General features: G+C 36.1%; 1 protein-coding gene across 1 annotated transcript; it reads right to left on the reverse strand.

Annotated features, from left to right (window-relative positions):
- Positions 1 to 5,863: 5,863 nt before the first annotated feature.
- Smp_152650 (SWI/SNF complex-related) lies at positions 5,864 to 25,116 on the reverse strand (the record flags this gene model as incomplete). The annotated part of the gene is made up of 9 exons (XM_018790441.1): positions 5,864 to 7,351; positions 8,090 to 8,713; positions 11,749 to 12,249; positions 13,116 to 13,475; positions 14,496 to 15,056; positions 19,549 to 19,811; positions 20,478 to 20,805; positions 24,622 to 24,890; positions 25,110 to 25,116. 9 exons carry the CDS (start codon positions 25,114 to 25,116, stop codon positions 6,344 to 6,346), a joined length of 3,921 nt encoding a protein of 1,306 aa, XP_018646257.1. The 3' UTR covers positions 5,864 to 6,343.
- Positions 25,117 to 25,328: the final 212 nt, after the last annotated feature.

The raw sequence follows: 25,328 nt of genomic DNA on the forward strand, positions 1-25,328 counted from the left end.
ACTTGTGTTTTTCATTTAGTTTATGCGCTTTATCTTTTGTGAAATGTCTGATTTATATCAGTAATTACACTGAGGGGTGCGTTCAATTTTATCTGCAACAATGTTTACTGCATCTACACAAAAACCCTCATATATGCCACATCTATTCATTTAATGAGATGTTTAGGTTAGTCACACATAAAAGTATCAAAGTTCATATGCATGTAGAAACTGTCTGACAGGTTGCACATACCATATTCTAACTTCGTGGAACCCCGTTTTTTTTATAAAGACATATAATGAAATTATTAAGAAATGCACTAAATAAAGAATATTATGTGTTGTGTTGAGACTTCCTAGTCTCCATTTTCGTATGTCGTATCATGGATTCCCAAATTTTGATGTTCACAGGTGTCAAATTAGTGGTCTCGGACGAATATCACCTGCTCTTCGAATTTAGAGTTTGACCTGTAATATATCTTCGAAAAATTTTATTCGGACGTTTAAGTCTAGAGTAGTAGGGACTTTGATTATGACAGTACTAAGCTTCACAAACGTTTACATTACATCTAGACTTTTCGCAGTAATTATCAGTTTCAGTCCTTTGAGTTCGTAGTTTATAAATCAAGTCACTGCCTCTTAGTTTTTGTGGTGGAGCGGATCATGAGTTTAGGAAAACCTGGTGATCTCAAAACATAAGTTACAACCAAAGTAGATGTTCCAGGTTGTACTTTATAAGCTGTAGATTTACCGGAATTTCTTGGCATTTCTATCATATACACTGTCCTAGTATCGAATATCTGAGGTTTATGACGAGCCAGTTGTCTACGCTATCGAGTGGTCACTTTCCTAATGAAAATTGAATGATTTTTTAGTACTTGTACTACTATAACACCAGATATTAGATATGGACATACAGACAAAAATAATGCAATTGTACATGTTTTAATAATGGGTTTACTGTTTATGTAAAGATCCAAAACTGAATTTTGAGTAGTCACTTTCTGGTGTACAGAGAGAGTATTATGACTTTGAAAGTGTCTTCATGCTTACATTAATACGTTACACTAATGTACATCTTATTTCGATATGTTAGAAAACAGATCTTTACATGTTTCGTTATCGAACTAGCATCTTATGATTAAAGTCGAGTTAGATAGACTAAAAATCTCGGTTGAGTGCTAAGTAACTGACAAATAGTCTGACTTGTTTCGAAAACCTTAAGATTTAACCATACAGTTGCTCATGCTAACGTCGTTTGCGATCATATTAAAATTATCATTAGAACCCTGGCGAAAATTCTAAACTCTTAAAGTGTAACCCACTCTCAATCTTAAACTCATTCGATGTAATAGTAGGGATATTCATCGTACGAGAAGGAAACGGATCTGTGTTCTGTTGGTTTTTATATTATTCGTCCAATCTAAAAAAGTTTGTTCATTTGCGTGAATAAGTCCACGTACACCGCACGGCCAATACTACTTAGAATTATTATAATTTAAACAACTTAGTTTCTTTTTATATGTTACATTTTCTTACCCATGGTTTTATCGTATGAGAAAAATCTATTAAAAGCGTACATGGTGTAAGTTAGATTTTCCTACCTAATTATTCTGTGTACGTCAGTCAGTCAGTCACAACATAGAACTTCGTACGTACGAACATCAGTTCCAGTTGCCATACCACGTTAGCAGAGATGCAGTTGTCGATTCGAATTTCATAGTGGTAGGAGTAGTAAGAGTATAAGCAGTAATCAGAAAGATTACGGTTTGAAGATTTTATTCGAGGAGTATAATTCAGTGAAATAAATGTGGAAAGAGAAAAAATAAAGGGACATGAATTCAGAGCACAAAGAGTAGATGCACCTTTGCCATTGTAAACGATGTCATTCAAGGTCTCTAACCTTCCATTGCTATCATCTCGCGAGTCCCAACCAGGTAGTCTACACCTACCAGCGTGGCTCAGTCCACTTGTCCGTGACTCCATGAATTTGTGCCATGTTTTGGTCTGGCCACCCCTAGCTTTCTCCCAACCTACTCCTACACCATAAAACATTGCACGTTGGGGCAGTCGGTGGTTGGCCATACGTAACACATGTCCCAACCATCTCAACTGACGAGGTTTCACTACTTCAATCGGTTTGCCATCCTTACCTAGTACCCGTTTCCTAACAACTGCATTACTTGCTCGGTAGTCCCAGGATATACGAGCAATGCGTCGAAGACACCTATGATCGAATAGTAGCAGTCTACGAATATCCTCTACTCTTAAAGTATTAGATTAGCGGTTATATACTGAAATTAAAAGTTCCTTTCAACCTTACTATCAATGCGATGACCTCTGAATAGAACTTTCTCAGCAACCCCATTTACTTTATGAAATGTGTACTTATACAATTCTACCTAGAAAAAGTGCTTTTTTCGATTGGGTTCATTCACTCAATTATATGCATACACATACGCGAATCCCTTGAAATGCGTAGTGCTACATACAGTTGCTTTCATGTTCTGTCACCAAATTTGCGTTTTCTGAATAGCAACTGGCTTTTTACTTTCCCAACCACTTCACTATGTTCCCCTAAGCGTTTGGAGCAATGTGTGTTCAGATGGTTGAGTGCACGGCCATTCTAAGTAGGGGTATGTGTTGTTGGTAATCAGTATAGTATCGCAAGCTGTATCTAACTGAAGAGAAACAGGTTGGTCAATCACTATTATGTCAATAGCCTTTTACCTTGAAAATTAATCTTAAAAGTTGTAAACATGCTCTTCATTTGGCTCAGTGAGCGTTGCCTCAAATTTCCTCCAGAAAATCTTGACTAGTATAGTATTTCTTCAACGGGCAGTGGTCTTTGTGGTCAACATGTTAAGTGTCGGTTTCCGTGGTTTGTGGATAGACATAATCTCATTAAATAAACGTGTTCCAAAGATCAACATGGTAATGGTGGCTTGTCAACAGGTTGCTGCTGTCTTTTTGGATGCTATGATCATTTACTAACCCTAGATCTGAAGGTTTCCTCTTCTATCACATCATCATCATGTCATTTTTAAGATCCAACGAATGTTGACAGTCAGTTAAGACCATCTTTAAGATCATGTTAGGCTCTTGGTCAGTGGGCAACAGAATCCTAGTGCGGTTGTCAACGTCTGGGTTCTTTGATTCTCAAATCAAACATTTAAATCAATCTGTTGTAATATCATCAATTTTTAGTCGTTCAGATTCTCGGTTTACTTTTCCAGCGTATGTGACATAACCATCGGATGCAGGTTTCGACATTTAAAAACACTGATAACGAATATTGAGTGTAGAGGACTGTACTCTGAAAGTTTTAGGTAGTATTTGAACTTGATCATTCGGGATAGATTCTGTGGATTTTGCGGTACTATGAAATTTCCGTATTTATTATATTCATGTGTTCCAAGTCTTTATAAAAGTAAACGAACTTTGGCTGTATCATTCGACACAGGACATATTTTTGAAATTATAAGACCAGAAATCGGGTATTATACAAGATTCATAATCATAGTTAAACTCGCTTATGGAATTTGCGATACTTCCATATTTTAATGGTTGATAGGCTTTTGTTTTGTAGTTATTGCAAAACGGAGTGATTCGGCATCAAACACACTAAGGTGCTTCAGTTCGCCTAAGATGATAACTGCTTATGAGTTAAAATTGTTTTATCCTAGTGAAGATTAAATTACGGGTAACTTCTGAGGACTACGAATGTACTAATAATATGTATGTATTCTCATTTTGACCTATAGATTAATATTATACGACTCACTGTCCCTAAACTATGTTCAGGTTATTAATTACCGTCTCTCACGTTCACATTTTGGCTTGATCTTGTATAAATGTTATTTCCTATTTTATGGTGTGATGTGGTCCGTTTGGCTGGAATATAAACTAAGTATGCTTGAAATAAATTATTCACATAATGAGAGCTGTTATTGGCGTTCTGGACTCAACTGGACGGGCTAAGCGGACAGAGGACCAATAAGGACGCTAGGCTGCTCATACCGGTCGGACGTTATTGGGTTAGCACAGTACTAAGGTATTTCAATTGGAGAATAAATCACGTGATAACTAGCCGCGCTTAAAGACGCAACAAAAATTGATATGAAACTAGGGTTAAATAGGGGTTGATCTTACTAAACACGAAGTAACATCCTAGGTGATTGTTGCTCTTTGGAGTTAAATGATTTTCAAGTGTTCGACTTCGGTCTATGAACCTTGAAAATTTTACCATCATCATACATTACTAACAAACTGAGACATCAAACAAACAACATAGAATCTGACAGATGTAGGTTGCTCCAAGTTATCATACCCCCATAGCACGACATGATGAAAATCACAAATGAGATTAAACTAGTGTAATGGTAACAATAAAACATTGAGAATAAGGTTTAAAAAAAACAGTATTAAGATATATATGAAGAGATATCTACCCCTCTATACATAATTTGTCTATATATAACTTTGCATTTTTCAACTTTTTAATTTGTATTTCAAATATCGGAATATTTATAATATGAATCTCGAGCTATAAGTTTAGTCGATTTCAGTCAAATAGCACAAAACCCCCTTCTGATAGTGATCATATGCTCACCAGTGACTGGCTCCATGAAGTATTTCCGGGAGTTCTAGTGAGAAGCAGTAACCAGTGGGGTTCAACCAGGTCTAATGGGTGATATCAACTCACTGAAGACATTGATGAATGGTTGCTCAATTTCGTGGGTTGGCTGAAGTTAGACATTAGCACTGTTGGATGCCGGCGCTAGCCCCCGAGACTGATAGGTCCTGGGCTCGAATCTCGCGAGGCGGGATCGTGGATGCGCACTGTTGAGGAGTTCCACAATAGAACGAAACGACCGTCCAGTGCTTCTAAGTTTTCCATGGTGGTCTAGCTTAAATTGACTCATGATCTCCACTATATAAAAGCAAATAGTATGTATTAATGAATATGATATTTGAAAAAGCGGTTAGTCTTATTTATTTTATTTATTTGAACACATAAATATTGGTACAAAAGGGCACCGAATACATATGAGCCGCACAAATCTCATTTGATTTGTGTGAGGGCTGTGATACTGCCCAGATGCCCAAACTGAAGCAGGTGGTTTTCTTAGGGGGCCACAACCGGAGCCTTTGAACTAAAGGTCTGATCCACAAGGCAGTGGAGCATTGTAAGGAGATACAGTCCCATGGTAGCAGGTGAACAACGATTGATTCATACGCCATTAGTTTCCTCAGGATAATGGAGCCAATGTGCACCATTGGTTTAGAATCAGGGTTTCCCAACTTCCCTAGGTGGACTTTCCGTGTCCACCGACCCGGTTAAAGCGCCGGACATTCGCTTTTCATCCTCTCACTTTCGTGAACAACACCCTCGCCACGAGAAGGCAGTGAGTAGGACTTCCCTGACAGAGGCTATATATTCGCGTGGCCATGTGAGAGCATTTCGAGAGGAAGAGCGGACTCTCCCCACTCTCGGCCGTACCAGGGCATTCGGGGACGGTTAGTCTAGGTTGTATAAATAAAGTAGTTGATTAAATGCATGGAATTCCATATATATATATTCGGTCGTTATTCCAATTGTTCTTTGTTTCCCTCCTTGTTCTCGTCAATTCAATCCTATGCTGACAGGCGTTTCACTTCAGATTGTTGCTACATACTATTTATATCTATCAGCATAAGTAGCATAACCCATAACAGCATTCGCGTTACGGACTGACATTAATTAAGTAATCACTGTGAATCAGGAAGCAATGGATAGTTGTTTCATCTTCGTATGGTACCTCGTCAGGGGTGGAATTAGAGGCGTTCAGATCGTCAATGTCTACTGCCGAAGAATCCTACACAAGGACGAAACAATTGTTTTAGTGTTTTCCAGTTTTCAAAGGTTGTTTAAATAAGATCAATTCATAGTGTGAACTATAGAAAATTTAACAATCTCTACAAACCTCTCGTACTAATATCTACTAACTAACAACAAGTATACAGAGCGTACATAAAAAAAAGAATCAGGGACAAAAAATGGACTTTCTATTCACACTGTAACCACATCCACCCCCTCCTCCAAACAACATTCATCACACATTGTGTTACATAAAAGAAGGAAGAAGATAACAATGTTTCAACATTAAATGCTTCAGTTAATAGGGTACAATTAATAAAGGGATAATGAATAAAAGTAACACATAGGATGGGATAATTTGACAAAAGTTAAACAAATGAATAGTGACTGAGAGTTTAATACTATCACTACCACCATTAATAATAGTAATAATGATAATAATAATAACAGGAATAACAATGGTAAGAGTAATTTGATTTAATGTTATTAACAAGGCAGAATCAACTATTCTCCTTGAACAATATTCTCCTCGTTCGATGTAGACAATTCAGGAGGATTAGTATCAGTAACTGATGGGCTAGAAACAGGCGGAACAGGAACATTATTATCGTCTGACAATAAGCTTGCAACAGTACATGCATTCACTTCAGTAGATGGTGGTGTATGATGTTTGGTTGATTCAAAAAATACCACTTCATTGACTGAGTCAATAGGTTGGGTAATTTTAGAGCTTGTAGTAACAACCACCGAAGAAGGATCTGAATGAGTTACAACATTTTGTGGAAATGTTACAGTGATATTAGGTACAGGCGCATCATTCGATGGTTCAATAATTTGACGAACAGTCTGTGGTTCTGATGTAATAGGATAGACAGATTCTGACCAAGAATCACAGGTTGTTTCTGTTTGTGGTAGTGTATTAGACGTTGGCTGTGTTGGTGTTGTTGTCGCTGTGGTCATCGGTGGTTGTGCTTGAAACTCATCGCGTGGATGATGTTGAATAAGTTGAGTAGGTGTCGGAGAAATATGTCCACTAGATGGTAGTTGTTGATTTGGAGAAGGCAAAGCAGACGGAGTTGTTGTTGTGATTGTTCCATAATTTGATGATGGATAAACTGTTAGATTTGTAGAGGAAGAATTTAAAACTGATCTTGGGTCATTAGAAATTGGCACGGTTTGTGCTGCGTAATTACTACCAGTCGGTGGAATAACATGGGGCCCTGGTTGTATTGGAGGATTAGAGTGTAGGACTGGATTCATTACTACTGGACAAGAACCTTGAGTACTAGAAAAGGTAGGTTGTAAAGGAATTTGTGACTGTGGTTGTTGTTGTTGGGGTAAAACGACATTACTGCTTTGTTGTTGTTGTTGATTATGATGATGCATTAAAGCTCTGGCACGATTCTCCATTGTTTTAATCACTTCCATATGAAATGCTTGACGTTCTTGTAATAATTGTTGACGCATTTGCTCAATCATTTCATATTCACGTTCCATGATACTTTCTAATTCCTAATTAAATAAAATATAAATTAGACGGTAATGAGAAATGCAAGGAAATAATGTATAGTACAATTCTATAATAACTTCTTCTCACTATTACACATCATAAAGATGTATTCGCTTTTACAGTTAAAGAATTATTCAGAAGGGACCAATAACAAGATGTATCCCAAACCCTTCTTAATCCTGATTGAAACGTATCGATCAATTTGCAATATGACCACTAGTCTAAGTGAATCGACATTGAATGCACTATGTTGAGCTGTAAGGTAGTGGTTGAAGGTAATCGACAGGAAACCCTATTCGACATTGATTCCGCGCTAATCGGTACTCGTCAGTTCACTGGTAACGTCTTTGAATGCGAAGCTGGGTGATACAGGATAGAGTCCGTCAAAAATCACATCAATTCCTTTGAGATTACATATATACCTGACCAACAACAAACTTTCATTGCTTCCGAGATAAGATTAGCAATTACTACTGAGTAATTGACTAATGGACCACTGGAAACCAGGAAGCGTTAGATAGTTGTGTTTTTCCTAGTATATAACCAGTGAGTATCTATGACTAGAGTTTTCTAGTTTTGAACAGTTTTCTCTAACCATTAAATTTCAGGTTCAATATCTGTTCCGCTGGTGTACTTTGGTTTAGGCAACTATTTAGGTATTCGTATCAATTAGGTCTTACACTTGGTGAGTGAATTCATTTGAGTTAGTAACAACAACAAAAAAACTAACCAAATCTTACCTGAATTTGTTTAAGTTTTATATCGAGTTTTTTCAACTGTGTTTCAACTAATTGAGCAACTAAACCTTTGATACGTTTTTCTTCAACACTGGCTAAATGACGTGCTTTAATAGCTGCAGCAGCTAATGCACACGCTGCAGCTGTACCTAAACTATTCGGATTCGGTGGTAATGAAGATGATAATGATGAAGTGTTAGTTGTTGACTTTTCATCAGATACTTGTTCATTAGCTGATTTTTCCAGTGGTTGTGAAGTAGAAGAATCTAAAACAGGTTTAGTGCGTTGTTCTTGTTCAATTGTATCTTTCAATTGTTCATCAGATGATTTTGTTTGAATACTGTCACTGCCAACAACTTCAGCAGCAGCAGCGGCAGCAGTCTCATTCACTACTGTAGTCAGTGTCTGATTTACGTGAGTTGAATCCTGTTGTTGTTCGTCGGTTGTCACGTGCTCAGTTTTATTGCTATCACTTTCAACATTTTCTTCCATTTTATATTTTTCTAATTTTGTCGTTACATTATTATCAACATCATCATGTTTATCACGATTTTCAGTGACTTTACTTTCATTCATAGTGTCGTCAGTGGAAACAGCTGTTATTATTGTGTCCATTGGGACAGTTTCCTAAAAAATAGATGAGAAGTAACAAGACAAAATATACACGCTACAATGTAATAATAGAAATAATGCAACAAGGAGAATATAATGCCTATTGACATTATTTGATACGGGCTAAGAGAATCAATAATACTATTGTGTCATTTATCAAATGAACCAAACATAACATGCTACCAAATACCGTGTTACAGTCGATAGTGAAGGGAGTCAGCTTCTTCTCTTTCTCTCTCCAAATGCTTTCACATGGCCACGTGCATACAACCACTGTCAGGGAAGTCATACTAACAGCCTTCCTGCGGCGAAGGTGTTGTTTACGAAATTGAGAGGACAGATAGCGAATGTCCGACGCTTCAACTGGGGAGTTGGAAAACACTCATTCCAAACTAATAGTACACATGGGCTCCAGGATCCTAAAAGGGAACAAATGGTGTATGAACCAATTATTGGTCATCCGCTACCATTGGACTTCATCGCCTGATGTTGATACACTGCCTTGTGGACTAGACCTTTAGGTCAAAGACTTCGGGTGTGACCCCTTAAGAAAACCACCTGGTTCGGTTTGGGCACCTGGGCAGTATCACAGCTCTCACAAAAATCAAATGAGATTTGTGTGGCGCATATCTATTTGGTGCCTCCTTGACCCGGAATCCTAATTGAATGAGACAAAATCAATGATCAATTTGATTTGCCAAGTAATATTGTTTATTATTAAAGAATAAATAACTAGTAACTAATGAAAATAGACATCATTTTACAAAAAAAAATCAATGAAACTGTAATTTTGTTTATCGATTGAATATGTCACATAATATTGACTGATTTCTTTTTTTTCCAAAAAGGAATACAATTTTATCATGGTGATAAACGTTAATGGGTGACAGTATAATTTATGGACGAACTAATCACATTTAGAACAACAGGTTATGGATGTTTGGAGCGAACTTTACTCATTTGTTTGACATTTTAGCTGATGTCAATTTGTGGTGAAAAACATAACCCTAGTTCCTAACTCTAACCTTAAACTGCAAATCATAATTCTTATTCCTCACACTGGTTTATAATCCTCATTCAGTCCTAGTTAGTAAGTGGACATTCTCAAGGTCACTTTAACGTCGCTCGAAGGTCGTCCATAGATTATAGTCATACTGATGTATCAGTAATTTTAAGCAAGAAATGAACAAACTACAAAACTATCAATATCATGAGCTGACAAATTGGAGATTCATTTAAAACTAGAAAGCATTAGATAGCTGTTTTGCAGTATAAGACTCCCCATTTATGACTCGAATGGAGATTGAAACTATGACATTTAATGTTGAATGCGAATGCTCAAACAGATAGACCACTAAGCTATTTAGTTTTCAATAGATATCATACTTGAAGTTGTTTTGTGATATCAATATAAGTCAATAAACTCCCCCCCCCAATATTAGGAAATATCCGTTTATAAGTGGAATTAGACAAGCAGAGTAGATATGAGTTTAGTGTCTTTGATAGGTTATTGTTTGCTTGGATAGATGACTTTGAACACCGAGTCTGTTTTTGACCAAATGACTGACGTTCATAATATATTCATTTATGATCTTTTTTATAGATTAATTCATGTCTTTTTTCAACTATGCCAGGTAATCGATCCATAAGAAGTTCTATAATTGAACATCTTGTGAAGATGGATCATTCGATGACATACACAATGTTGAGGATACGCAATCTTCAAATACAACTGATGAAGAAAGAAGTTAATATCAATTTAAAATGAATTTTAACGTGAATGCAAAATCAACTTTCAACACATTTTCGTTACATTACTTTAAAGACGACGTATATTTTTACTATGGTTTATATTTTAATGAAAATTATCCAGAAGGGGTTTTGTGGAGATTTCAGTATTTTCATCGTTGAAATCATGAGTCAATTGAAGTTAGACGACCTATCGGTTAAGTGCTCTGGCGCGAGACTGATAGGTCCTGGGTTCGAATCTCGTGAGGCGAGATCGTGGATGCGCACTGCTGAGGAGTCTCAAAATAGGACGAAACGGCCGTCCAGTGACTCCAGGTTTTCTTTGGTGGTCTAGCTTCAATTGAATCATAATTTCAACTATGAAAATTATTCAATTCATAAATTCTAGTCATTTTAACCGAATAGATAACTGATTATATTAACTGTATTTTTAATTCTACTGGTGTGATTATCAACAAAACGGAGTAGAGAAGAATAAGGGATAAAAGTAGTCTAGTTTACTGTATTGACATTAAAGTTGCAAAATACTAGTTTAATATACGAATGTCAATCAGTCACAACGTAGGACCAGGCACATTTATGCATCGGTCCAAGTTGCCATACCTCGTAAGCACAACAAGATGAACACCGGGTTCATAGAAGTAGTTAATCTAGGGGTGGTAATATATGAAAGAAAAATTGTGTATAAGGATATAGTACAGGAAAAAAGAAAGAAAGATATGAAGCAATTTTAATCTCAAGGTTTAAAGGAATATAAAGAGTGTATACACCTACGCCATTGTGATCGATTCTGAGCCATGTCACGATAGTCACATGGACCCCAACCAAGTAGTCTGCATCTACCAACATGGTTCAGACTAGAAGTTAGTGACTCCAAGGACTGATGCCACTTTTTGGTTTGGCCGCCCCTAACTTCCTTCCAACCATCCTCAATACTAGTCAGCATAGCGCGTCTTGGTAATCGGTGTTCAGGCATATGGAATACAATACATATACGAATGTATTCCATATTTAATTGGCCTCATGAACTGATCAATGTTAGACCACCATTGAAAACCTGGGAGCACTTGGTTGACCGTTTCATTTTAGTATAAGACTCATCAGCAGTGAACATTCAGAATTCCACACGTAGGACCTTCGATCTCGTGCGCGAACACTTAACCGTCTGGATCACATTGAACCGGCATCCAATGGTAGTAATGTCTATCTCGATAATGCAAAAATAATAATTTGAATTAGTCTGATATATATAAAATATAAATAACTTTTAATTAAGGTTGAATATGATGAATTTAGTTTACTTTACGATTAGTTGTTTCATTATCAATTGACATTTGTTCATTGGCAACTACTGATAATTTCTCTGTTGTTGTAATTGATTGTACAGATGATGATTTACATAATTTTTCTGATTCTATTACTTGATTATTACCACCAACTTCATCTAAACCAAATTTTTGTGGATCAATTTGATGACCTAATTTTACTGCATTTTCAACACGTGCTTTATGTTCACGTAATAGACCAGCTGGTACTTCATCACGCATTTTAGCATATTCTATAAGTGCTGCTTGAGCTGCCGCGGATGCTACACGTGGATCAACAGCAGCGGCTAGAAATGCTACAGTTGATAGAATAGGATTAGCAGCTTTTGAAAAAGGTAATGTAGGATGATTAGCATTTGCTAATGATGTTAAATTTAATATAGGATCTGAACCTTCTAAATAAGCATCTTCAATAGGTAGACGTAGAAAATGAAGAATACATTCTTCTTGTGTACGACTTCCTACATGTTCAGCAACCTGTAAAAGATGAAATACAATGTATATTAACGAATCTATAGTTATATGGAAATCGTTAAATTAGGATCGAAATTCTTGAGAATAATAGAACTGTATATATGAAGGAAACTTCGTACCGGAGAGAATAAACACAAGTGGACTGATACTTATCCAGAGAATAAATACATGCCACTTACTAGAATTGCACACCAGACAATGACGTACTTGTTAAAATCTAAGCAAATAAAGTATTATGTTGGATTTTCTTTACCTTTAGTGGTACATATAATCAAATTAAATTGATACAGATAACATTAGTATGGCCTGTTGGTAAGGAAGAGGTGCAGGATCATGAAGGTTTTATATTTATCCCCTGAATGTCCCGGTACAGGCAGGATTAGAAAGAGCCTGCCCTGCTTCCCGAAATGCTTTCATACGGTCACGCCTTTATCCCCTCTTCCATCTACTGATTGTTAGTTTATGAAAATCAGAGTAAGAAAAAAGGATATACAGTGCTAAAATCGGGTTGGTGGATATAGAGAGGTCATTTAGGAGAGTAATAAAGCCTTGGTTCCAAACCAATCGTTTACATAGACTCCATGACCCTGAGAGAATAAATGGGGTAATAAACATGTTTCTGATCACCAGCTACAACTATGGACGGTATCTCCTGACGTTGCTCTATTGCCTTGTGAATCAGACTTTTAAGTTAAAGAATTAGAGAGTAAACTTCTAAGAAAAATGTCAGGTCTGATTTGAGCACTTATGCAGCATTCTACTGTACACCACTTTGGTATGCAAGATATTTTGTTTATTCCAAAAAAAGAAAATAATTAAACACTTCTAAAGAAGACTCCGAAGAACTTTCATTGCAATATTAAACTTACCTTATTCCAATCATCTCGATAAAGTTCTAAAGCTTCTAATAACAATAAAGTTTCTTGATCACTCCAACCACTTTGCGTAGCACCTTTCATAAGTTTGTTATTAACAATTACTGACTGTGATGTTGCATCTAAATTACCTGTAGAAGGTTGACTACGAATATCTGTAGAATTTAAACAAGTAGTTTTCGCAATGCTTGCATTAGTAAGATATTGATCTGTACGTAAATTTGGATCACCGATAATTGGTTGTTTATTTAAAGGTTGTGTACTATTAGTAATACATACTCCAGAACTGACAGTTGTTACAGAGGTAGGAACTGTAGGATTTAGCGTCGTTGTTGCGTTTGCACAATCGATTCCCTTTGAAAAGAAAAAAGATATAATGTTTGGATATTCAACTGAATTTAAATATACGCATAAATTTACAGATATTACCAATACTAATTTGCTACTAAAGTGATATCCAAACTTATTGTGTATAGAATGAATCAATGCTATAAATTGCTTCCTACAGATTGACATAAGATCAGTTAATTTTATTGTATAACACTGCTCTCATTATGCTACAATGTGGTTATGATTTATCAGAAATCAAAACAGAGAATATGTAAGAGTTATGGATGGGTTACTCTGGAAATAATGGTAAGAATTGATGGAACCAATAAGTCAGGAATTCTGGATTTAGTTGTAGAGTACTAGGTAAAACTTAGTGATAAACAGATTCAAACAATGTTTCATTCATTTTACTTCGAACAATCTGGTAATATATCATAGGAGAACTGTACAAATGGGGTAACACAAGGTTAAATGCACTTGGTATATGAGCTACATGATTGAATGAAAGTGAACGAAATATGTAATAAACCTGCTCTAATTAAAGTAACTTCTACATTTTTAATAACCAAAACCTAGCTTCCCCTCCCCCCAGCACCATGTTTAATGCCTTGCATACACTAACATATAGGATGAAATCGATACTAACCTACAGTTTCATAAACAATTAAATATCAGTGCTTTAACTGTCAAAGTACTCAGTTTCCGGCTGTTAAATAACGGTTTTGAGTTCAGCTTGACTTAACACGATAAGACAGACTGAATGAGGTTATTAAAATCGTGATTTGAAATAAAGTACACCCCTTAAGAAAACCACCTACTTCAGTCTGGGCACCCGAACAGTATCCCAGCCCTCACACGAGTCGAATGATTTTATGTGGTGTATATCTATTTGGTGCTTCCTTGTACTATTTTATTGATATTCTCTTCAGGTTGCATCAACATGAAACTTTCAAGTTTTCAATGATGGTGGTCTAGCTTAGACTGACTCGTGAATTCAAGTGTTAAAATAAATAAATTATAGAAAATATTCATTAATGTACATACTTGTAATTCTTGTTTAGTTATATTATTACTGATTGAGGTAGTAGTAGTATCATTACCATTACCATCATTATTAGACTGGATTTTATACGGATCTAATTGATTTCCATCAGTTAAAGTCGTCGTAGTAGTGGTAGTAGTAATATTACTACTATTATCAATAGTACTATTATTATTAGTAGTAGTAATAGGTGGAATTATTGAATTTGTTCCAGCTAAATTTTGTGTACCAATTGGTTGTAGACCACTAGCACTATCAGCTAATATATGAAAATGTGCAGTACTTGGTGGTCCTAAACTTGCAGCTACTGCAAGACGAGCAGCTTCTGATGATGAATTATTACCAGTAGTAGTAGTGGTAGTTGTAGCACAAATAGTAGTAGTAGAAGTACCATTTAAATTATTCATTCCATTTGATGATGATGATGAATTTGTTATTGTTGTTAATGGTGCAGTAACTTGATAATTAATTAAACCCCATTGTTCTAGAAATGCATGTACTCTAAGAATTGAACAAACATCACCAGTGAGATTTCTTCGACAAGCTGTAAATGTAAGATATTCCTTTATAAAAAAAAAGAAGACAAAAATGATAATCATGTAATGGACATTCTATTCAATGTAAATGATTATTTAGACGAAAAACACATACACTAATAATCTATCCGGAAATGACAAAACGATAGTTTACAATGACAAGAGATAAGATACTTTTAGTTTGTGAGTTTGTAGCGCATCCGGTTTTCAATGTTCAATATATGTACGATAATTAAGCAATATTTTCGTGGATATTCCTACATTAATTTAGTAAATGATAGCTCCATTAAAAAAGAATAATTTTCAGTATGTTGTTGTGGAGGTTGCTGAGTTTTTGATTGAGATCACGAATGGATCGATGGTTAGTGATCATTGAAAACCTGGTAACACTGGACGGTCGTTTCCTCCTAGAACGGTGCGCATCTACGATCCCGGACGTCGAACTCCAACCCACAACCTTCGGTCTCGCGCGCGAAAGCTTAACTTTTAGACCAGTGAACCGGTATACAACGGTGTTAACGTCTAACTTCAACCAATCCACGAAATTGCGCGACCATCTTCCATTGTCTCAAATAGATACCTGTCTCTCACTGGGAATTTCAAGTTCGCTATGTTTGTTTTATCCGGGAATGCTGGATATTGTACTTTTTAAGAGGATGGTTAACCCTATTCCAATAACAACAGATTGTATTTCAGTCAGTTACAACGTAGGACCAGGCACATTTATGCATCGGTCCAAGTTGCCATACCTCGTAAGCACAACAAGATGAACACCGGATTCATAGAAGTAGTTAATTTTGTGGTGGTAGTATATAAAAGAAAGATTGTGTATAAGGATATAGTACAGGAAAAAAGAAAGAAAGATATGAAGCAATTTTAATCTCAAGGTTTAAAGGAATATAAAGAGTGTATACACCTACGCCATTGTGATCGATTCTGAGCCATGTCACACACAGTCTCCAACCATTAGTTACGATAGTCACGCGGACCCCAACCAATTAGTCTGCATCTACCAACATGGTTCAGACTAGAAGCTAGTGACTTCGAGCACTGATGCCACATCTTGGTTTGACCGCCCCTAACTCTCTTCCAACCATCCCCAATACTAGTCAGCATTGCGCGTCGTGGTAATCGGTGTTCAGGTATACTTAACACGTGGCCCAACCATCTCAGTCGATGAAGATTCATGACCTCATCAACTGATTTACTATCGTTCCCTAATACCCTGAGTCTAACCTCACTTTTACTTACCCGGTGATCCCAGCAAATGTGAGCAATATTTCTAAGACATCTGTGGTCAAATACAAGTAACTTACGCGCATATTCTACTCTTAATGCACACTCTTATCAGACGTAAAGTAGAACAGAGTGAACTGCTGTGCAGTATACTCGTCCCTTAACTGATAGACGGATATCTCGTCTTCTCCATAGGTGACGTAGGTTGGAAAAAACCAAACGTGCCTTTTGAATCCGTGCTGAGATTTCGTCAGACACCAAACCATTAGGGCTGATCAGACTTCCAAAATAAGTGGAGTTGTCGATGTGTTCAACTACTTCACCTCCTATCCTTAGTTCAGGTGTTGATGCAGGCCAGTCCTGGAGTAACAATTTACATTTGGATGGAGAGAAACGCATCCCAAACATCCTGGCATTATTACTCAGTTTTAACAGAAGACTTTGCATTTTGTCAGCGTCTTCACCAAACAGGACTATGTCATCTGCGTATTCTAAGTCGATAAGTGAACCTCCTGGTAGAAGATCAATTCCTGAAAATTCAGTCGACGAGAGTGTTATTTCCAGCAATATGTCTATAATGAGGTCTTTAATGTTTACAATTGATTGATCACTGGGTGGTGATTAATGTCATGTATGTCAGATCCTTCTTAGTGCAGATCGAATCCTATCGATCAAGTTGCGTATTTTTTTTACAAATACGTATGATAGATCGGGTGAATTTAAATATCATGTGCCAATGTTTACACGTCATCATATGGTCAAAGGGTATGTAAGAGGACACAAACGATGCTGCACATTATGGAAGGGAGCCAAGTATACTTGTAGTCAAGCTCTCTGTATACATATCTTTGTCTGGGTTAGAGGAATACATATATCAACGATTTGCATACTTAATTATTCACTTTTTTTGCCAATTAACGCCTCCTAGTTGTTTCACAGTCTTATCATTGGCATAGATAATTAGGCAAGCTGTATGAAATTCAATTTGGAATGGTTAAGATGACTCTGTTTTTGACGTTGGTTGGTTGGCATCTGTGCATCCCAAGAGATTTGCCTCGATATTGTCACTATGGCACAACTGAGTGGATAACAGATGGAATGTGGTTAGCAGTGGGAACCAGGACGTACATTTTGTCCTGTCTGGATTTCGTCACCTGGATATACATGCGTTCCAGAGTTGATGGTCATTCCAAGACTTGAACTTAGTACCGTTTGTTTTAAACACCATCGTATTATCCAATTAGCTAATGAGTCCAGATAACCACTCACTTCCCCTGTTAAACATATTCCATCTATACTCTTTCTCTAAATATATACATATATAATTATCATATAAAATAATGAAACCGGTTTTATCATTCTTACTTAACAATATAAGGACTGTCTATATTTCAACTTTGTTAACACAACTGATACAATCAACTATATTCGGTTGGGACTTTGAAAGACGTATATTTACTCGCAATAATGAAGAAAGTATACAACATAACTATTTATGAAAGAAGTGACTTTGACTAGTAATTGTATATAATACAAATATCATAATGCAATCTTGAAGCATTAAGAAAAGAAGCTGAACACAAAAGTGGATGAGAATTCTGTGAACAAGAAACTATAATAAAGAGAATTCCAGTTTCCAGTCAGTCAGTTACAACCTAGAACTTCGTACGTACGTACATCAGTTCAAGTTGCCATACCACATTAACACAGAGATGCAGTTGTCGATTCAAATACCATAGTGGTAGGAGTAGTAAGAGTATAAGCAGTAATAGGAAAGATTAGCGTTCGAAGATGTTATTCAGGGAGTATAATCCAATGAAATAAATTTGGAAAGAGAAAAAAGATAGAGACATGAAGAATTCAGAAGATTAGAATTTGGTAGAACACAAAGAGTGGATGCACCTTCGCCATTGCAAACCATTTTGAGCCATGTCATTCAAGGTCTCTAACCATCGATTGCTATCATCTCGCGAGTCCCAACCAGGTAGTCTACACCAGTTTAAATAAGAACGTAATCAATCAACTCTCTCGTTTATGCAGAATACAATGGAATCATAACAGAATTATTGTAAGATTTTGTTTCTAACGATAAATAACTTGAGCGACCTCTAGAACTTCATCGGAGAAAATATGGTGAAACAATAAAAGCTGATTCAATAACACAACTACCACTCATACATCTTTTCTATTCTTTATCGAACTCCAAAATTAACAGATAACGTACCTAAGCAACTATCCTCAAAAGAGTAAAAATAACAGCTTCATGATTTTCACGATATGTTGCAGACAATGTTTGGAAATAGCTGTCAGAAATCTTTAACTAGGATGTTAAGTTTTGTATGTATAAAATAGAGCTGCCTGTATCACATCATTGAATACTCGATCTTTTGTAAGTTTAATGCGCAGCGATTCGCTCTATTCTACTTCATAAATATGAAGCATAGCCATTAAAAATTGATGATATTCGTAAGTTACTGACGTTCAACCACAGATGTCTTCGAGGTATTCCTCGTGTATTTTGGGACCATCATGTGATTAATGTTGAGGTTAGACATAAGGTACTAGGTAAACATGCCAAATAGGTTGATGAGGTTGTGAATCCTTATCTGTTGAAATAGTTGGGACATGTATTTCGTATAGCCAACTACTGTCTATCTTGACACTCAATGTTGTTTGGTGTAGGAGTAGGTTGATAAAAAACTAGAAGCTGTCAGACGGAGACACGTGTCTATGGAGTCATCGACAAATGGACTGAGCCATGCTAGTGGGTATATACTACCTGGTTGGGGTCTGTGTGATTCTTGTAACTAATGATTAGAGATATTGAATGATATAGCTCAAAATCGTTTGCAATGGCGCAGGTACATCCAATCTTTGTCTTCTCCCAAATCCCTTAAACCTTTTTATATTTTCTTGAATCATGTTTTCAATGCTTAATATTTTCAATTATCACTCATCCTGTCACTACCTTTATTATTCTGGGATTTGGTCCTAAATAGGACGTGATGTGTGTTCTGGATTCCACTGCTATCCATCATCCATCTTTGCTTTAAATCACTATACAACTAATAAGTGATCAAATGGAGAATAAAAAAACTAGTACACATGTTGTTATTGACATTGTCAATGTCTAGAATTTACTACATAGACTTATGATATCTAGTAAATTCGTAAACCGTGGAAGTTGAATGTACATCGGAAACTATTTTACAGTGGTACAGTTGATGAATATAGTCAGTCAGTTTTATATAAATAAATCAAAACTATTAAGATAAAGATTTACCTGAGGATTTAAGCGATATGTATCAACCATAAAATTACGATATGCCAAATAAACTTCCGGTGTTTTACTTTTATTTTGACCATTGAAAAATTCTGGCAATGCACGACGTTCAATTCCATGTATAGCATTATAATCAAACCAAGCTGAATAAGATGGTATCACTATACAATGAGCTTGTTCTGTGACACTTAAATCAGTATGAATAACACCTTGTCGATTTTCATCACCATTTTGAGGACAATTGGTAGAATTCATTTCACCAGCTGGACATAAAAAGAAGAAAACAAATTGCAAGTCAACACTTAATGTTGAGTGTGAAATATTAGGACAAAAAAAGAAAAAATATACAACTGATAAAGGATTGAAAGTAATCAATTTTAATCATTAAGCTTATGTCTAAGTAACACTTCAAAAGTGACATATATATTAGCCATCCTACAAATATGGCATCCTGATTATTTTAACTGTTGAGTACGGTCGAGGGTGGGGAGGGTCAATTCTCTCGCTCGCTCGCTCGAAATGCTACCACACATGGCCACGCGTATACAGCCTCTATCAGAGAAGTCATAATCATTGCCGTCTCGTGATCGCGGTGTTGTTTAAGAAATTGAGAGGACGAAAAGCAAATGTCCGGTGCTTTAACCACATTGAGGAATATAGAGGATCCACCTGAGGGGGTTGGAAAACCCTCATTTCAAACTAATGGTGCACATAGGCTCCAGAATCCTCAGGGAACAAATAGAGTATGAACCTATTGCTGGTCAGCAGCTACCACAGGACTGCATCTACTAACGTTGCTCAACTCTCTTGTGGATTAGACCTTTAGGTCAAAGGTTTGGGGAGTGGTTGATCAAAATACTGACATATCAATTATCTAGCTGTAGAAAAGAGAATAATAATAACTACATTTTATGAAGTAAATTTATTACCTCCACTTATACCGCCGCTAGTATGATATTCATTGAGACCTCCATCCATAGCATCACCGGTTGTTTCATTATCTTCATCCAGATCAAACAATGATTTACCAATACCCAATTCACCTCCTCCACTATGTGATGCATTAATACTATTATTAGTACGTGTTGGTCGTGATACATTGAATCCTGATGTTGTGGAACTATTTGATGATGTAATTTGTGTAATTTTATTTGGTGGTTCAGGATCATCAAAATCTTTAGTGATATCTGTATCATTTGTATCCTCTTTGTTAGGATCTTGTGGACCAGTTTGACATGAAAATGATTCATCTTCATCCTTTAAAAATGAAAAGTTAAAAATAAATGCAAATTTTTTTCCACAGGGATCATAACATACAGCTGATTAATCATAGTCGGTGTAGAGAACCTTGGACAAGTGAGTATTAATATGTCAGTTACTAAACCTTAACATTAAAATATCCAGAGAGTAAACTAAGTAAGAGATGAGAAGTAAAAATGAGGAAATAATATCAGTTACGATGGAAAGGTAAAAATGAAACTAATATTACTATTAGCACTCATCAATTAGGCACAGATCCATATACCTGACTGAGCCATACTTAAATATGTGAGAACTAGTGATACCTGTTTACCCAAATCGAAGTAGGTAGGGAGGAGTTCGACTTCGTAACGCGGTTGCTGAAAGTCAATCAGTTTAATCAATGAACCACTGTTCCAATTAAAATTGTGTTTAAAAAAAAGCAAGGTTGAAGAATAAAAAGCACAAAATGATGCAGAATATGTGCAATTGATATACTGAGACTAATTTTAGGCAATTCTTCAAGCATTACCGAAAAATGGTCATATAGTAGATGAAATTGTGAACACTTCAACCTACTAACTCTTCATACAAACACAAGTGAGTTTATCAAGAATAATTTAGACAAATATTTAGCCCCCAAATGCCCTGGGACGGTCGAGAGTGAGGAGAGTCCGCTCTCCCTCTTGAAATGCTCTCACATGGCCACGCGTATATAACCACTACCAGGGAAGTCCTACTCACTGCCTTCTCGTGACAATACCGTTGTTTACGAAATTGAGAGGACGAAAAGCGAATGTCCAGCGCTTTAACCGGGTCAGTGGACACGGAAAGTCCACTTAGGGGAGTTGGAAAACTCTTATCCCAAACCAATGGTGTACATGGGCTCTAGGATCCTAAAAGGGAACAAATGGCGTATGAATCAATCGTTGGTCACCGGCTATCATGGGACTGCATCTCCTTACGATGCTGCACTGACTTGTGGATCAGACCTTTAGGTCAAAGGCTCCGGGTGTGGCTCCCTAAGGAAACCACCTGCTTCAGTTTAGGCACCCGGGCAGTATCATAGCCCTCACACAAATCAAATGAAATTTGTGTGGCGCATATGTATGTGGTTCCCCTTTGCACTAATATTTATGTGCTTAAATAAAATAAACAATAGTAAAATTCTAAATTTAATAAAGAAATGACTGATTCAATAAACGGTTAGATAATATCTTTAAAATTTTATTGATATATGAACACACATGAGGAGTAAGAGATGTGCGATAACTAATATTTACTGAATTACACAAATCAAGCACCGGTGATATGAATTCGTAGCACAATTTTAGCCCTAACACAAGCTTTAATACAATGGAGTTTGTAGAGCTTGTTTTGATAATGCTTGAAATTATGATAACAATTAGTTGTATAAGAAGTACCATTATTAAATTGATTTAAATAAACCTTAGTTAAAATTTGTAGCTCATGAGTGCCCTAGCACAGAAGAGGGTGGGGAAATCATGCCCTATGCTTTGAAATGCTCTGTCATACTACCACTAAACCATTATATCTTCTGCCAGGGAAGTCCTGCTCACTAACTTCATGAGGTAGATGAGATGTTTACAAAAATAAGAGGACGAAAAGTGGACCTTTGGTACTTAAACCAGGTCAGTGAATATAGAGTTTATATAGAGGATTTCGAAAACGTTGATTCCAAATCAATAGAATTCATAGGCTCCAGGACCCTGAAATAAAAAATGGGATATGAATATATTCCCGGTCACGGGTTTATCATAAGACAATATCTGGCGTTTCTCCGGGGCCTTGAAAACTAGACCTTTGATTCGAAGACTTGGGGAGTGGTCCACTAAGAAAACCACCTACTTAGTTCCGAGAGCCCAGTTAGTATCGAAACACATACAAATATTTTATTTCGTGAAGAGTATTCTATTTTTGGTCCCTAGTTGTATCAGATTTTATGTGAATTAAATAAAAAAATTGTTAATATTTAGTTTGAAAAAGTTATTTATCTTGATAGTAGCGTATAGTCTAATTCTTAGGTAATTAAATTATACGTGCACATGGCTTTGGATCTCATCGGTTTAAGCATCAATACACTAATTGCATGCCTTATTATGTATTCGATACATTTTGAGCAACCTCAGTGATGAATTAATCCAATATTTACATAAGCATGATAACTAGGTCTTATTAGACAGATGGATTCCATTCGAGTCGCTGAAAAAAGTTATATTAGTGGCTTATAAAACAAACTTTTATTTAGTATCCTTAATACTATTACTGAACTCGTCTGATAGAACATCATTTGTCGGTCGAAGTAGAAAGTTATTCATAATAAAACTTATATACATTAGGTTAGTAAATAATCTTTCTTGTAAAATGGTGGCTAATACAACTTGGTTGGCAGAACAGAGATGATTGAAAGTTTCGCTAAATTTAACTACAGCTCTGATTCAGAAACCAAGCACGAAATGAATGTAGTCCTGATGTATTCAATAATTATTATAGCTATTTATCATTTTGATAGACAGATTAATTATCGTGTTACGTATGCCCAACCACCGACTTCTCCGACGTGCAATGTTTTATGGTGTAGGAGTAGGTTGGAAGAAAGCTAGGGGCGGCCAGATCAAAACGTGGCACAAATTCATGAAGTCAATGACAAGTGGACTGAGCCATGTTGGTAGGTGTAGACTACCTGGTTGGGTTCCGCGAGATGATAGCAATCAATGGTTAGAGACCTTGAATGACATGGCTCAAAATGGTTTGCAATTGCTCAGGTGCATCCACTCTTTGTGTTCTACCAAATTCTAATCTTCTGAATTCTTTGTCTCTAACTTTTTTCTCTTTCCAAATTTATTTCACTGGATTATACTTCTTGAATAACATCTTCGAACGCTAATCTTTCCTATTACTGCTTATATTCTTACTACTTCTACCACTATAGGATTTGAATCGACAACTGAATCTCTGTGTTAATGTGGTATGGCAACTTGAACTGATGTACGTACGTACGAAATTCTACGTTGTGACTGACTGACGATCGGTAATAAAACACATTTCCACAATAGTTTTGACTTAGGTACTTTAGAAAGCTTCTAGGTAAATTTCAATTAGATGGGTGTGATGTACACTCGGAAAGTATGAATTATGTATGAATGTTTATAAAATCTTATTATAATAATCATAAAAAGTTTCTGAAAATCAATCAAGTTGTCATATGAGAAAAGCACGAATTTTTGTCCACACTATTTTGATAAGTTACTGATAGATGAAGTAAGTCAATCAAACGCAACGTAGAACCTGGTACATATATACATCGGTTCAAGTTACCACACCCTATTAGCATAGAGAGACAAAATTGTCAAGCCCAATCCCAGAATGGTTAGAGGTAGTAACAATATGAGTGGTGATTGAAAAGATTAGGGATCGGATAAATGACTCAAGAAAATGTAAATTAGTGAAATAAAAATGAAACAAACTCATCCACATGGCTTCATAGAGTCCTTGTATTGTTGCTGTCAGTTCGTGATGAAAACCCTAACACTAATTCTTATTATGAGGCTTAATCTTGATAACTAACACTAATTCCTAACCCTATTTTCAATCGGGTAAGTGGTTGAGATTCCACATGGTCATTTTTGAAATCATATAAGGTTATCCCAGTACCTTAGTTCCATACGACTACTTACTAGATAATCCGAAGTAAATATCATCTATGAAATGTAAAAACCAACTTATCAACTTAGTAGTATTGTATAAATTTCAAAATTTATGAAGTTTAATGACTAAATCATCAACAAATTGTTTTCAACAATCAAAACGAACCTCTTTTCGAATTTTACGAGATCCACCATGATTACTTGGCCCACGACTTGAACGTTCATGTGAACCAGTAAAGGATGAACCAGGGCGTCTTTTCTTACCACTAACATTTGGCATAGTTGAGTCAGATGCTGACGGAGAAGGAGATCTACGACGTTTCTTTTTACTTCCACTATCCGTATGAGAAGTTGGTGTAAAAGAGCCAGTATAATGCGCGGAAGAATTGTTAGTAACAGCTGTCGCCGATGTATTTGTATTCATGAATTCTTCAGCTTGAAAATAAAGTAAGCGAAATAAAACTTTAAAAAATACGAATGCATTTCATATGATGGATTACACACTGAGGATGGCTAAATATAGCTAATGATGCATGGGAAGTTTAATAAGTGTTCATAAACTCGAATAAAATATTAACAGTATACTGGAAGGGATTTATAAACGACTGAAGAAAACATATCATAGTTAAGCGGGATTTAATTCAATGCACAAACCTTTCATCAAAAACCGATATCTTTGACCGAATCTTGTCTTCAAATACACATAAATTCAAGCAGTTCTAACATATCAGGTAAGATGAATAACTCAAATGTTAATATTTGTTAAATTCATCAGAAGTCAATAATTCACCCTAAAATTACTGGAGAGGTAGAAAAACATTATCCTGTTCTGCATAGGAATTACAAGTTACAATATTATTTGACTACCTAGCT

The sequence above is a fragment of the Schistosoma mansoni genome (assembly GCF_000237925.1).
Source record: "Schistosoma mansoni, WGS project CABG00000000 data, supercontig 0097, strain Puerto Rico, whole genome shotgun sequence".
Lineage (NCBI taxonomy): Eukaryota > Metazoa > Platyhelminthes > Trematoda > Strigeidida > Schistosomatidae > Schistosoma > Schistosoma mansoni.